This window comes from Acipenser ruthenus, chromosome 25 (assembly GCF_902713425.1).
Source record: "Acipenser ruthenus chromosome 25, fAciRut3.2 maternal haplotype, whole genome shotgun sequence".
In the NCBI taxonomy this organism is placed as follows: Eukaryota; Metazoa; Chordata; class Actinopteri; order Acipenseriformes; family Acipenseridae; genus Acipenser; species Acipenser ruthenus.
In genome coordinates this window covers 16,240,362-16,255,296 of record NC_081213.1, presented here as the reverse complement: position 1 = coordinate 16,255,296, position 14,935 = coordinate 16,240,362, and the positions used below count along the sequence as shown (strand labels likewise).

The 14,935-nt window shown below is 38.4% G+C and overlaps 2 protein-coding genes across 4 annotated transcripts in view; one reads left to right on the top strand and one right to left on the bottom strand.

The window, feature by feature from the left end:
- Nucleotides 1-220: 220 nt before the first annotated feature.
- On the top strand, nt 221-5,527 carry LOC117413742 (protein B4-like). 2 transcript variants are annotated; one of them, XM_059000375.1, is made up of 5 exons: nt 221-354; nt 571-839; nt 3,121-3,262; nt 3,767-3,825; nt 5,146-5,527. In XM_059000375.1, the coding sequence occupies exons 1-5, from the start codon at nt 279-281 to the stop codon at nt 5,440-5,442; spliced, it is 843 nt and encodes a 280-aa protein (XP_058856358.1). In that variant the 5' UTR covers nt 221-278; the 3' UTR covers nt 5,443-5,527. The 2 variants fall into 2 exon arrangements, with proteins under 2 accessions (XP_058856358.1, XP_033878934.3); XM_034023043.3 differs by having other exon boundaries at nt 222-354; nt 571-830.
- A 1,116-nt stretch (nt 5,528-6,643) lies between these two features.
- The window catches only part of LOC117414168 (plexin-D1), a 50,445-nt gene continuing 42,153 nt past the window's right edge, over nt 6,644-14,935 (bottom strand). For both annotated transcript variants that reach the window (XM_059000132.1, XM_059000133.1), the window contains exons 29-36: nt 14,125-14,188; nt 13,522-13,556; nt 12,813-12,917; nt 11,683-11,846; nt 11,344-11,491; nt 9,291-9,431; nt 8,874-8,948; nt 6,644-7,971 (exon numbers count right to left, since the gene is read on the bottom strand). In XM_059000132.1, the coding sequence (XP_058856115.1) occupies nt 7,855-7,971; nt 8,874-8,948; nt 9,291-9,431; nt 11,344-11,491; nt 11,683-11,846; nt 12,813-12,917; nt 13,522-13,556; nt 14,125-14,188 (849 nt within the window). In that variant the 3' untranslated portion in view covers nt 6,644-7,854. The remainder of the gene's footprint in view (nt 7,972-8,873; nt 8,949-9,290; nt 9,432-11,343; nt 11,492-11,682; nt 11,847-12,812; nt 12,918-13,521; nt 13,557-14,124; nt 14,189-14,935) is intronic.

The window sequence follows — 14,935 nt, the reverse complement described above, 5'->3', positions numbered from 1 at the left end:
CTGTGCGAGAAAATAAAATACATGTTGTCATAAACATGTTGTCATAAACTTGTGCTGGTGATTTACAATCATACTTTTCCAATACCGCTGCTGAAATAAAACTGTACAAAAACATCTATTAAAAAATATGTAATTTAATTGCATCGCTGACCTCACACCCCGTAACGCGAAACGGTGATTGGGTAAAACAAAGTAGCTGCCGTATAAAGTGTAGGTGCAGCAGCTGCTTATCCCCGTTTGTCACGTGTTTATTTATTGCACAAAAAATAAAATAAATAATGCCACCCAAAAAATCTGCAGCTACGACATCTGTTGCAGACGAATCCCCTCCAAAAAAAGAAGCAAAATCAACAGGTAAGACCATGTATTCGCTAACTTTGTCGGTTAAATTGTTTTAAGTCATACGCCGCCGTACGGGTGGCAATTTTGTTACAAACGTGCCATTTGTTTGTTAAAAATAGTTTTGGTAAACGAGTCGCTTAGTTTTACATAATTTGCTCCATTTTTGTTAACTTACAACATTAAGTTTATGACAGTGTAGTTTATCGTATTTATTGTATTTGTTTTAAGAAAACAAATCATCAGCGGAGCCCAAAGTCTCAGCACACCCTCCAACCCTTGAGATGGTAACCGAAGCCCTTAAGGAGCTGGACACCCGAAAAGGCACGTCAGTCCCAGCTATTCGTAGCTACATACTGGCAAAGTACCCCACTGTGGACCCTGCGAGGCTCAAACCCCTGCTGAGAAACGCCCTCACCAAAGGAATCGACAACGGAACCTTGGCCAGGCCTATAAACTCCATTGCTACTGGAGCGACTGGGAGGTTTAAGGTAAGTAAGGTATGTATGTAACGTTCCAAGACTTTATTATACATGGCTGCAGAGGGCGAAGTGGGACACTACCTCCCCTTGACTTCCCCTATATGTTAAATGTGTGTTCCTTTTTAAGACTACATTCTTCCAGTCTAGCTTTCAGTGTGCATCCCTGCTTTATCAAAGTAAACCTTTCCAGTTTACTGTCTTCAGAGGTAGTTTAAGTGGGGTTTTTTGTACTTTTTTGAGATCTGGTTGCTAATACTCAATGCTGTACAGTAAGCCTACTCCAGTTTCTTAATTACAGCAACAGGGAGCTATATTTATGCTGTTGAAAAACAAATTAAACGATTAAATTTTTTCCCGAGAAACAGTATCTCTTATGCATGTAATTGATTCAGAGGTTTAAGGGCTCCTTGGTGAGTCCTGGCACCTGACAAAACAACATTGTTTTTAGAACAAGCCCTGGATCAGTTGTGAACAGTTTGTATTCAAAGTGGGGAGGTGTTGGGGAAAGTTTGTATCTATCTGTCCAAAATCTGAGGCTACAATTTGGGTTGACTGAATTGGATGTTGTTTAACATGTAAGGGTGTGGGTTAACCATACAATTTTAAGTTGAAAGACAACGTACCTAAACGGGTTGGAAATTAATTACAAAATAGTTAATGATGTCTATTGTACTTTTATTTTTTAAAAATGTGATTATGCATCAGAAAGCCTATAAGTGACATGTGTGTCAGGGATGGAAGACCATTGCCTAGTAGTTTGATCCATTGCTGGTTTTACTGAGTAAGACACACCTGAGTTATCTAATAAACTGAGGCTAATCAAGCTCATAGTAAAACATGGAATAGGTAAAAACTGCTTTGCAATAGGAGTCTTATTTCTACCCATATATTTGCTTACAGGCAACTAGTATTATTTCACAAAGCAAGTACAATGTGGACCTTGAGTCTAACACACTTCCCTCAGGTCATGTATCCAAAGATGTTAAATGTGGTGAGCATAATACGAAAGCAAATGGTTTTTTTAATATTTTTTTTTTAATCAGTTTATATGTGTCTAGCAATCTGTCCTAGGTAACTCCCTTAACCCATTTTGGACATTATGACCTGACCTGCAATTTAAATTTCACACAAGACGCAGTCCCAAAATTGTGTGTTTATATCTATCGCAAAGCAACTAAAATACTAATGAAGAGATTTTTTTTTTTTTTCCCTAAAGTGCCAATAGTGGGCCATGGTGCCAAATGCAGCTCAACAGGTGGTCCTCGGGTAAAGTTTTGGAACCCCTGCACTAACTAACAGCATTTTCACCAACTACATTTATTTTAAATCGCTTAAGTGTTTGAATCGCAACTGTTTGGTCACTCTTCTGAGCCAGTGATATTATAGTACATAAAATCTATCTTGAGCTACAGTAGACATTAATTGTAGGAAACATGCTGGCTGTCAAGAGTGCAGAGCATAAAGCCATGGGGTTTGTGAACTACATGTGATTGGACATTGTGTGTGTATAAAAAATATATATATTAATTGAACTTGTACAGTAGTGTGCAAGTTTTACAACACCCCATTGCTTCTGTTTTGATTTGTCGTGCCTATGAAACCAACCAAAATGTTCAAAATAGCCTAACTTACTGATTTAATTTAACTCATGACTTTAATAGACCACACATACAATTTTAAAGTGGTCAGAAAAAGGACCACATGACCACAAATGGTAAAATGCATGAGACTTTTTAGAAGTTGTTCAAGATGCCTAATTTTAAAGCACAAAGCGGTGTAATATTTTTACACGAGTGCCTATTTCTATATCGCTGATTACTGACAATGTAAATTCTCACACCCTCCAGTTTATGTAGGTGTATTATTACTATCAAGGGTGACTTATAATTGTATTGTTACAAGATATCACATTATTTTTTTACACCATTATTTTTATATAAAATTACCCATTTATACAGTTGGGTTTTTACTGGAGCAGTCTAGGTAAAGTACCTTGCTCAAGGGTACAGCAGCAGTGTCCCCACCGGGATTTTTGGATTTTGTTGCACAAGAAAGTCCCTCTTGCTACAAAAGGTTTTTCCTAAGATTCTTTGAGTTCTAGAAATGATAAATTTCCTTGGTATGTTAACTTTTGACCAACTGTATATGACCAATCTTGAGGCATTCCAATAGATTTGCACACTACTGTACAAGGTCAGATATGTGCCCATAGAGAATGGACAGCAATCGCTTGCAAAACTGTTTTAAGCTGTAGTGCACCATAGTCCTAGCATCTTATTAAATCCATTGTGATCTGCAGCTTGCTGTCAAGAAGGTGATTAAGAAAAACAAGGAAGCCAAGGCCGAGGAAAACGCAGACCCGAATGTTCAGGAAGCTCCCAAGTCTGATAAGACAGCCCCAAAGAAAACCAAACCAAAAGCAGCAAAAATCAAGGATGCAGGTGAGCAGGCAACATGGAATAGTGATTTTAACATGTCTATTGCTGTGAATAAACCAGATTGTCCATTCATCATGGATGCTAATGTATGTGTGGGTTTACTAACATGGCATTTTAAACAAATGCCACTTGTTGTAGCTGCTGTCCTAAAATAGTTTGTCCTTGTAACTATCTCCTGAGTAAAATTGTGAAGAGCAATGCTCTTGTGTGCAGTAGAATGCGTTTTATTTGGAAGTTATTTATGCATACGTTTTTGAAGTCACTTCTGTTTATGAAATAATACAAACATGGGCATGTTCGTTTCTATTCTGCATAATTTGAAGGCCTTAAATTAAAACACCACTATTAAATAAAAGGGGAAATAAATGCTTAACCTTGTGTACAGTGTGAATTGGATGCTGGACATATTTCCCTTTTATTTTAATTATTTGTATTGGCATTATCCATTATCTGTAAGTCTATGCTTCCATTCCTCCGTGCAGAGAATAAGTTGCACTTCCCTTTCAGACACTAAGGAAGAGAAGGCAGAACCTGCTGTGAAGAAGGCCAAAGACAAGAATTCAGGGGTGAGGGGAAACTTGATATTTTAATCCCGCTGCCTGACGCAACCTCTTGAGATGCAGGGTCCAGGGCATGACTAATGAGCATATAAAATTGTTCTGTAACTTTACATGAAAGGGCTGGTGCTGTGATTGACTGCACAAGGTGCCCTGTGGAATACAGTGTGGCTGTTCAGCTTCATGCAAAGATGATTTATTTAAAATAAGCTTTTGCCTTTCGTTGTGGTACAAGTCTTCAGTATTCTGGGTCTCTACTCAATAGGTGCCCCTGCAATTGATCAGCAACTAAACTATTGCCAAGGTATTGCTGTCTGTCGAATTCCACTGCCTTTCGCAAACACCTATGTTAAACTTTAGATTTGTACCTGCATGTAGAGCACTGCTTATCAAATTGTGATGAAGCTTGCGAAGGATGCTCTTTTGTGAAGTTCTAGTTGCATATGGAAGTGTCTGAATGTCAAACTTGCATGTTCCTTGATTTGTCGGATTTATTAACCAAAGGAAATCCTGTTTTGCAGTGAAGCTTAACCCGATTTACCCTTCTGCCATGTTTGCCCATCATAAAGGCAATGCTGTTTTTACAGTGGGTTAATATTTTTCCAGCTAGCACTTGCCTATCCATTTAGAACACAACATCTTCAGACCATTTTTATGGTGTAACTATTAATTGTGATGAATAGTGCTACTTTCTGTACGTGAAATCGTACTGCAGTAGAGGTGTGTGACATGCATGTCACAAATACAAGAAATGGGCTGCCTTGTAATGCTGAGGCAGAAACACTTGGATCTTTAAGACCCGACTTTACTAAGTTCTTGGATGAATTGGCTACTAGCAACTGGACGAGCATTGATGGGCCTAATTGCCTCTTATTCATAAAGTTGGTTGTACAGGGTGATTAGAAAGTAAGTTTACCACATCAACGCACCATGCTTTCTAATCGCCCTGTATGTAGGCTTTGTAGCGCGATACAAGACCAAAAGCACAACATAGATTATTGTAGTTCACAGACTGCTGCTTGAATGAAGTGTGTTGTATAGTTGGTATGAATTCATGCTGTTTATCACTTGATTGGTCTTACACCAAAGTAGTCCAACATTAACATGTTAATTTGATCTTCTTATACAAGTAGACAATTGCATGTCTTGTGACAATTGCTATATCGCGACCTGCATATTCATACTACTCGTATTGTGGTATTAGTCTATTGTTACACTCCTAATTACAATTAACAGGCTTCATAAACACATGCAGTGTATAAAGATTGTTTCTTTTTGAAGATTTTCATTTTGGTGGTTTGACAACTAACTTTTTCATTTTTATTCCAGGACTTAAAAGAAACTAAAGAAGCTAAACCCAAAGCAAAGAAGGAGGAGAAGGCCCCACCCAAGGAGACTGCTTCCAAGGTGCCCCCAGCCAAGAAGCCTAAGGCAGGGAAGAAGGAACAGAGTCCTGCTGAAGCGGTGCCTGAGCCCAAACCCAAGAAAGAGCGGGCCACCAAGCCCAAGGCAGCTGTGAAGGAGGAGAGTGCGGACGAAGGGAAGGGGGACAGTGGAGAGGAGCTGCCGGCAGCACCACCAAAAAATACCAACAAGCGTGCAAAGAAAGGAAAAGTAGCGGAATAGTTAAAATCAAGATGTGTAGATTTATTTGTTTTTTTATTGTGCAATCATACATATATGGTATTTCAATAAAGTTTATTAATTAGGATTTGTGTTTTTATGCTCCATTCCCATCGGCAAAAATGCAACTTCTAGAAACCATGCTCTAGCTATAACCAAGATATGCAGTTAACACTTTCCAAGAAGCAAAGCCTGCTACTTGTCAAAGTGTGAACCAGCTTTGGGCAGCACGCTGTCTGCTGTAGGGAAGCGTGTGTTTGCAAGCAGTGAGTGGGCTGGCATTCTTATTAACTTTCTCCAAATGTAATATGGTTCTGTTCCCCCCCCCCCCCCCCCCCTTTTTAATACATTTATGTTTTGCATTGCACACCAGTGCAAATGAGGAGTCATGTACTGTGTGGGCAGTTTCTTTTGGTTCAAACCACAATTCTTCCTGATATTGCTTCAACCACATTTCCATTTAAAGTCAGCAAGCTGCTATTTCTAAATTCATGAACTTCAATTATACCCACTGTTATAATGTGTTCACAATATCTATGAGCTTTCAATCTTAACTGGAGCACAGGCATTTTAACTTGTTTTGTTCTCAATCTGCTGCTAATGGAAATGAACTAATGCAAGTTGGAGATGGAAATGTGCTGTATTGACGCCAATCCAGTATTGCCTGAAATGTAGTCCCTGTTTATTTTAAGGCCTTCCTAAGTTTAAAATAATTAAATTTACTGGGTTTGCTTTCAACAGATTGAACATTTAGCACAGTCTAGACGGCTGGTAAAGGAGTCCAACGTAAAGAATGCTTGGAGAAATCTGTACCACTTGGAGCTTGTCAGTATATTGCACTATTAGAATGTGGGGTGGAATCTTATCTAAAGCTGCCTGCAAGTTATATTGCTGATCCAACAACTATCTGGGGCTGAATTCAAAACAACCACTGATAACCAGCCTTGCACAAGTATCAAATAGCCGAGGTTATCGCTTTATTCAAAGCAATGTGGCTCAGAGAGATCCAATGAATGCAGTATAGAGTGTGAGAAACTAGGCTGATCGTGCTTTGGGTGCTCTCTGAATAATGAGGTGCAACGGTGTACAAGGTTGGTGTAGGAGGCGCCCTGTATTGAGCTGTGGTTGCTTAAGAAAACTGTTCAATAAATGCACCTAATTACAACAAACCATAAAAAATTGTATTAAGAAAACAAACTCAGTGTTTTAAATAAAGTAGATTACTTTATTGCAATTACACTAGATTGTGCCACCATGTGGGAGATACGGTTTGCTCAATCAAAATCCAATTGAGACAACTTGGAGAATCTGTTCCCTTTAACTCAGAAGACCAGCATCTGATTAGGCAGAATATAGGTTCAGTATTACACAAGTTTTTTTTTTTTCTTTCTGTAATGCATATGGAAAATGAATTCAAGTTCGAGCTACAGGAAATGTCTCCATTATTATGCGTGCTGTGAGCTTCATCTCCCAACATGATTTACATATATCTATAAAAAAGTTACAAAACACCATAAATATTGCTATGAACATCTATATTACAAATACAGTGCATTGTCAGGCTTGTTTAAATGAAGTTGTAAAGGGCAGTGTCTGTTCTGCTGGTACTTCAAATGGCTGTGGGTTCATACAGTGGTGCCCACCACACCCCAACATGCATAGAGATGAATAGGCACTGCATTGAAATGTAAAGAGTAAGCGCTACACATCCCCACGTGTTGTTACAACTGCTCCAATAACGTACCTTTCTTTTCATTGTTAACATCCTGACAACTTTTTACACTTACAACTTTAAAGTCTTTCAAAGCGTTTTTCAAAATGCCCACTCTTGTATACTGATAGGATTATTGCCCACATTGTCAAACAGGTAACACAGCAATAACGATCCATGATGTGGTACGGAACAGAAAAGCCACATCGCTCTTCCTGCAGTGATTCAGAGGACAGATCTCAAACCCCCAGTGCATTAGAGCGGACATTTTAAAGTTACAAGTGTAAAAAGTTGTTAGGATGTTAACAATGAAAAAAAATGACAGCTACGCTATTTAAACAGTTGGAGCAACACGTGGGGATGCATGACGCTATATTTTTCGGAACCCCACTACTTACTCTTTAATATCAGTTCATTCTCTTCACATTTTCCGACTTATTTTAAGCATTAACACAGAAAAAGGACTGCCATGGATTTAGCAGGAACAGTTTCATGTTCTCTGGTAAATGAGAGTCATGTCTTAACAGAGTACGGCTCCCAGCCCTGCAGGAAGCCTTTCAGTTCACCATCATTTAAACACACACGGTAGCATTTAGTTTGTCTCTTTATTTACAGGAGCAATGTGCTTGTTTCTCTTCCCATTTCGAAGGGAGTATTGGAGGGTAAACTCCTCTTCAGGTGCACTTGGAAGTCTCAGTCCTGCCTCAAGCTTCACTGCTACATTCATAAATGTTATCCTCCACCAGCGCTATCACCTGCTGGAACTTGTGCTGGAGCTGCGTCCGTTTGGTTGTGGGGTTGGCTTCCAGTGCACTCACAACCTACCACAGAAATTAAAAGAAAAAATATATCAATTTTTTTTTATTTTACACAATGGTGTAGGCTATGTCCTGGGTCTGAGAAGCTGAGCCAAAATCTTAAATCTTAAAATATTAAAAGGCTTTTTTTATGAAACACAAACTTCAGAAACCGCCACCCAATGATATGAAAAAAGCCTTCACAGGCTTTTCTACAAACGACATCATGTGTATGAACACAAGGACCATCAACACCACACTTAGTTCAGAGAATTCTGTATAAGAGCCATGGATGTTCTTTAAAATGAATAAAATCAAGGAAAACAGTTCAGCGAGGTGTTAAAATAAGTTAAAGAAAGCATCCTTCACCATTGAGGTAAAGCTTAAAAGAAAACTCAAGTAGACCAATGTTTTGGCTCGTGTACTCATTAAAACGTGGTGCTTTTATTACATGAGTCAGGGAGGGGTGCTATGAGAGCTAGGTGTAAAACACATCCATCATTAGGATCAGTTTGGTGTGTGCCTGACATACAATGTATGTTGTGTTTTGAAGGTATGGATTTATTACCACTCATCAAGGAAAACAGTCCTATGGAGTGGCACTCTTTATAGAGCTGGTATAGTGCATTTGCCATCATTTTTAACAGTTCAAGATTTGGTTACTGTTGGGTATTGACTACAGGCTGTGACATGAACAATGTAAAACAGAAGATTTAACGCTTTCTTATCAGGAAAAAGGAAATAGCACTACTAGTTCCTGATTCCTTATTAAACCCAAATAATAAACAACGCGTATCTCTGTATTGCTTACTCAAGCTGAATGGGGAATTGTGTTTTCAGTAACAGTTTAGGTTTGTAGAAACGAAACTAAAACTAGGCAGATCTACAGATAAAGAAGAAATTGAGAAGAATTGATAACATCGCACCTGTGTCTGGTATCTCTTGGCATACTTGTAGATTTCAGCCAAAGCTGAATTAGTGTTGAACTCGTTTCTGTATTTCTGCAACAAAGAATACGGTATTAATTCAATCCAGAGGTACCTTCATAAGCATCATTAACACATCTTTTGTTCAAAAGTGCATGGGTTCCAACAAACCTACTAGGTATTTTTTATTGTGTGTGTTAATGGAAGGTCACATGTGGTATTACTATTAAAATGTGTTATTGCTGCTTTAGGTATTACTGGAGTTAACACTTTGAGTTTGTTCCCCTTTCCAAGTCATTCAGACTGTTAGGATCCTGGATATCCTTCGTTTCCTTAAAAAAATCACGGAGGTCAGACAGGAGCTCCCCTTTTCAAACGCACCCATTGTTCCTAATTGCTGATTAGTTTGCATCTTACCCTAGACTCCTCTGCTAAATGTGCATTCATTTCCTGTTCACTTAGTGGCATCATTTCCTGGATCTGTTGGTAATACCGCTGGACTGTTTTCTTGTACTCTGGGATCTCTTTAGCATAGAGCAGCTTGTTAGTAGGGGAGTCCTGAAATCAGACACAGACATGTGTTAGGATAGCAGAGTACACTGAACCATCAGAAAGATGCCCAAGCTTACCCCTTCAAAATGTTAACAGGCTGAAGCCAACGTCTTTTCTTCAATCAGAAAGCTCCTTCTGCCCTACAGCAGCATGCATACAGAATATAAAGTAGTTGAGTGCTTTGCGTACAGACAACATAGCAGTTTGCGTTGTGTGTACACAGTTACGTGCTTGTGGTAGCATTCCTTGGATTTTGATATTAAAACAAGATGGCATGCATTGTGCACTATTGACTGTATGAGAGCACCAACAGCCTCCAAAACAGCTAGACTTTGAGAACATGGTCTGTAATAGATGTATTTACACACACACCTAAAACACTATCACAAAAAATGAAAGGGAGGACCGTCTATTTCCTACAACAAGTAATCAACAATCGTGGGAAAGCAAAGTAACTTCAACCAATTTAGCAATTCACAACTGTCCTAGATACAATACCATTCTCTGTTCTTTTGTTATTGCAAGCAGTATTCAAATTTGGAAAAGTGGAACATGGTTTATTTCCAGTAAAACAAGCTAAATGTTTTTTGTTTTTTTTATCCAATATTGCTTCCTTGACCAAACAGCGTTTTTTCCAGCTCTCTTTCCTCAGGAAGCTCTCTTATCAATACAGTAAGCCCTTCCAGTCTAATGAGGTTCTGTTATATCTGTTTGAGGGTCCAGAGCAGTGCAGTGCACGTACTGATAACCAAACCTTCCTTCCTTCTGAGCACTACATATCCTCAACATTTTCCATCTGTTAAATGACCCTGAGGTGGCCTTTTTTTTTTTTTTACGAGCTTTGAGATAACAATTGTTCCGACTGGAAACTGCCTAAAAGGCCAAGTAGAATTTGGCCCTTTCCTCCCCAGTTATTAATCCTTAAATTCCATGTTGACCCACCCATTCTGTTGCATCCTGTTATTACTGCACCCTGGCATTCCCAAACGAAAGGAGGCATTAATGTATATAAATAATGTTTAGAGCTGTCCGACTCAAATGTGCTATTTATTTAGTTGTATTTAGTTCTGCTTCTCAGTAATAGTTGTTCCTATAATACTTACCTGGGAAAGATGCAGTGGCTGAAGGTAATGGCTACACTTTATTTTCAGAGCTTAAAAAAACAAGTGCACTATTTTAATTCGTAACTACTACATAAAAGCATTTTTTTTGTTGGTATTCTTTTTTTTTTAATAATCTCATACTTTTAGGTAGCGTTGAAACCATCTATGGACAAAAGCATTGAAACCCAGCTTAAAGATAAAACAGATATATTGTAAGTTCTTGCACACTATTAAATTATAAGTAGGCTATATCGATTTACAGTACCTGTATGCATAAAACAAGTAAGTTGTTGAATTTTTATTGTATTTAACATTTTCCTTCACAAAATAAAAATGCTTAAACAGCCTTTTTAATCATCTGTTTGATGATCTCCGAAATAAATGAAAATATCACTCAGCAGCAATATAAAAGAACGACTTTGCCCTCACAAGTGTGCACGTTCAGCAAACAATGTGTGGTCTTTTAATTCAAGTTAGTCAAGTTCTAATCGTAATAAGCCACCCAGGGGTGTGTTTTGTTGCCAGTAATCCCACTTCAATGCACAAAGCCATGGTATAATCATCAATACAGCACACCCTGCTGTGGGCTACTTCTTAAATAAAACCTGAGAGAATGTTCTCACTTGAATAAATATAATGTTAAATGCTACGCATGTTAAACTTGTCAATGGTTCTCCACTTGTAGTAAAAGCAATGAATCCGCCCACTTCATTGGTTTGAACACTACTTATATTGATACTCGAATGCAATTACCTGCAAAAAATGAACAAGGATGGGGAGATAGCTAACAGCTACAGCAGTTTGAAAGCCCTTACCTTTCCCAGCTGCAGATCTGAGATTGAACACGCGTCTATAAAAGCCTGAGCTATGACGGACAGGCATGCGTCCATGTGATCCGTCTTGTCAATGTCAAACACAAACTGGGGGTTCTTCAGGATGTTCACCCAGAAGCGCAGAGGTAAACTAAAAACAAAACGAAACATTCAATTATTCATACAGTCCACTGCCTATACAAAGGAAGTAAACACCACAGTACAGGTATCATAGCCAAGCAGAAGCTGTGACACATGCCTAGCTGATAATTCTCAATGCAATGATACAATCGCTTATACCTGCAAACATTTGAGCAAGCATTTCTAGATAGAGGATCTCACCTATTAGTCTTCCAGATGTGTAAAGTATCAGGGTCTGTGATTCCCCTCTTGTCGGCCTGCTCCTCAAGAAAATCAAAGAAATATTTCACAGCAAAGGGAGGCTTGTCTTCAGGGATGCTGAGGATAGCTTGAAACAGGTCATCCAAGAACTTCTGGAGGGTCCCCTGTAACACAATATGCTTCAGCATGAGGAGCTGGCACAGAGAACGCCTGAGCTGCAGCACATATCACCTGGGAATGTGGTTTTCATTTGCAGTGAACTAAACTGGATCATTTAAGAAAATCGGAAATTTGATTGACAAAACCAAGACCTGCAATAAACAGATCATTTCTCAAACATAAAAGTTAACACTTAAACTAATTTAAAAGGTGCTACACATTTATTAAGTACCAGTACTGTTACATAATGTGCTCAGATTAATTTAAGTGGAATTCATTGTGAAAAACATGAAAGCAGCAGTTAAATAAGGAAGTAGTTCTACTCTCTATGGTACAATATTATCAACATCCTATAGATATGTATATATTTTTTCTGATACAGCTATGTTAAAACATACAATATGCCACTCTGAGAATACAGCACTGTTGTCCATGTTCAGAGTGTAGTTTCACCCGTAAAGCAAAGCAATAGTTCTGGCTGGGAACTAACTTTAACCTCAGATTAAGTCATGTAAACATCAAGCATTTTTTTAGGAGCTTCCAAGACCAGATTAAATCCTTAATCCTTAGTCAAATAGCTAGAATCTTATTTATCGCTTGATAAACAATACATCCAATGATTGGCAAGGAAAGGATTTATATCTTACCTCAATCCATTACGTCTCGCTGTGCACCAGAGTTCACCTCCTCCTCCCCAGCATTCACATGCTTTTCTGGCTTCGCTAACTGGGAGGGCAGCTATTCTGCCACCCTGCCCATGGCTTCCCTAGTTCAGACTCTCCACTTATCTACAAGCTAATTTATGGGCAGGGGTTCCTCGAAAGGCGAGGATGTAGTGAAAAATATGTTTTATGTTTTAATGTGGTAGTGTTGCCTAGTCTGTTTTAATAATCTATCGCATGAGTTTCCTGCATCCATGGTTTCTTATATCTATGGTTGCATGACTTGTGTATTAGTCTGCGGGTCTGTACCTTGGTGGAGAGCAGCCGTGTCAGGTAGATCTCTGGAAGAACCTTCTTCCTGTGGCTCTGCCGATGGGATTTCTTGTTCTCCATCAGTTCATCATTTGGAAGAACCTGATTAGAAAATGAAACAGTAAACACTAAAGGACACCTGTGTGTAACTTTGCACAGTAATTATGCAGTCTCCTTTCTCTTGGTTACACTGCACATTTACCATAGTTTTACCATGGGTTCTATGTTTTTAAATACACTTTACCATAACTCTACAATGCGTACCTATGCTTTAGAACTGCAATGCTTTTACTATGGTCAACGTTTACAAGGCAAAAGGACACAATTGTCACATTGGCTTTTGGGCTTAAATTACACAGCAGTGTGCAAATGTATCAGAACACCCCGTTGCTTCTGTGTTTTGATGTGTTGTGCCTATGAAATCAAACCACTGTAACTGAACATTTTGGAAAATTGTCCAAATAGACAAATTAACTGAAGCACAAAGTGGTCAAACATTCTCACACAAGTGCCTATTAATTCTATATCACTGATTACTGACCGAAAATCTAGGTATATAAAGGATATAAATTACAAATCTTGAGGTGTTCTAATACACTTGCACACTACTGTAGATATATATATAAAATGGAAAATCAAATTAGGAGTAGCAACAGTCCATCTTTGGAATTGTACATACACTTGTGAGAGATTAGCTTGAACTTACCAAATGGAAATATTTTTCTGTGTCCAGGTCTTTGACTGCAAAATAAAAACTACAATAATTATAAAGAGGGTATGCAATAAAAATGACATGACCTAAAATGAAGAGAAGAAAAACTACTCACAAAGATAATCCTGTGATACCAGGACGGGATGGATCATATCACACTAACCATTTACATCAGAGTTCAAATCACAAACAGAGAACTGAATGTATTGCTAGAGATTAAGCATTAAAACTGATGCGTTTAAATTCACTGTTTACAACAACTGCTAAATATAAGTCTTATTGCCATCCAGGCATTAACTTAGTGTATTAGCCATCCTCCATTACTACTAAACACTGAGACATAACCGAATAGTCTTAATCAAGCCACTGACATGTTTGTCATTGAATGTATCAAGTGTTTTAGTATTTCTAAATATGAATCATCCTCCACTTATTCTGTAGCAAGGTTACAGCTTGGCGACTGTCTCACACTGTCCACAGACCCTCTCTGCTCCTCATGCCAACCCAAGTTAGTTGCTAGCAATATGTTTCCTTCCCAATCGCTTTAGTGTATCTTTAGGATCCTTCACCACACAATCCCCTCAATGGATACAGTACCTCTTCCCAGGGTGTTGTCCCGCTTGTCTTTTAGGCTGATGGCAAGAGACGCTTCCTCAGGAACCTGGGGGTGTGAAAATGGACTGCAACCATTAGTGGGAACTTGAATTACAAAACCCAATTAATAACTCTGCTCAGGCATAACCGTATTCCCAAAGGATCTCAATCTGTAAACAAGGCCCAATAGAGACCATAGCAGCTATAAACCAAAACAAATAAGCTTCTATGACACATATTTAGTCAAAATGTTTGTCAAATTATTTTATACGTTCCCTTCAGTATCAATAAATATACCACCAGTGTCATGTGACTGTTGTTAAATTTAATTTAATTACAGTGTATTGTTAAAATGAAATTACTTAGCAAGTCTAAAGAGACATTAGCAATTATTTGCAGAGAATTAAAGGAATTGAAGCTGTATTTATTATATAAGTCTCAACTGTACAGACACATGGTTTAGCAAACATGTATTTTTATTTAAAAAAAAATGATATCTGATGGTACTATTCTAGGTTAAAGAAATCTCTGTTTGTAAGCCATGCTTTTAGCCTATCTTTCACTTCCTGGGTCTTTTCACCTGGAGGGTGAGATTAACCCCACACCTTCTCTTTCTTCCTTTTCTGACAATAACACATCAGTCACTGCCTCTGATGACTGACACATTTTCAGCCAGTAACATGCTTTGATTTCTGCTCGGAGGTAAGGCAGAAAGAACAACAGGATAAGGAATTAACAGACTTCCTGGAAAGCAAAGCAAGCATAGTGCATTAAGTGTAGTACCAGATAATCTGTTTTAACATGAAAATACGTG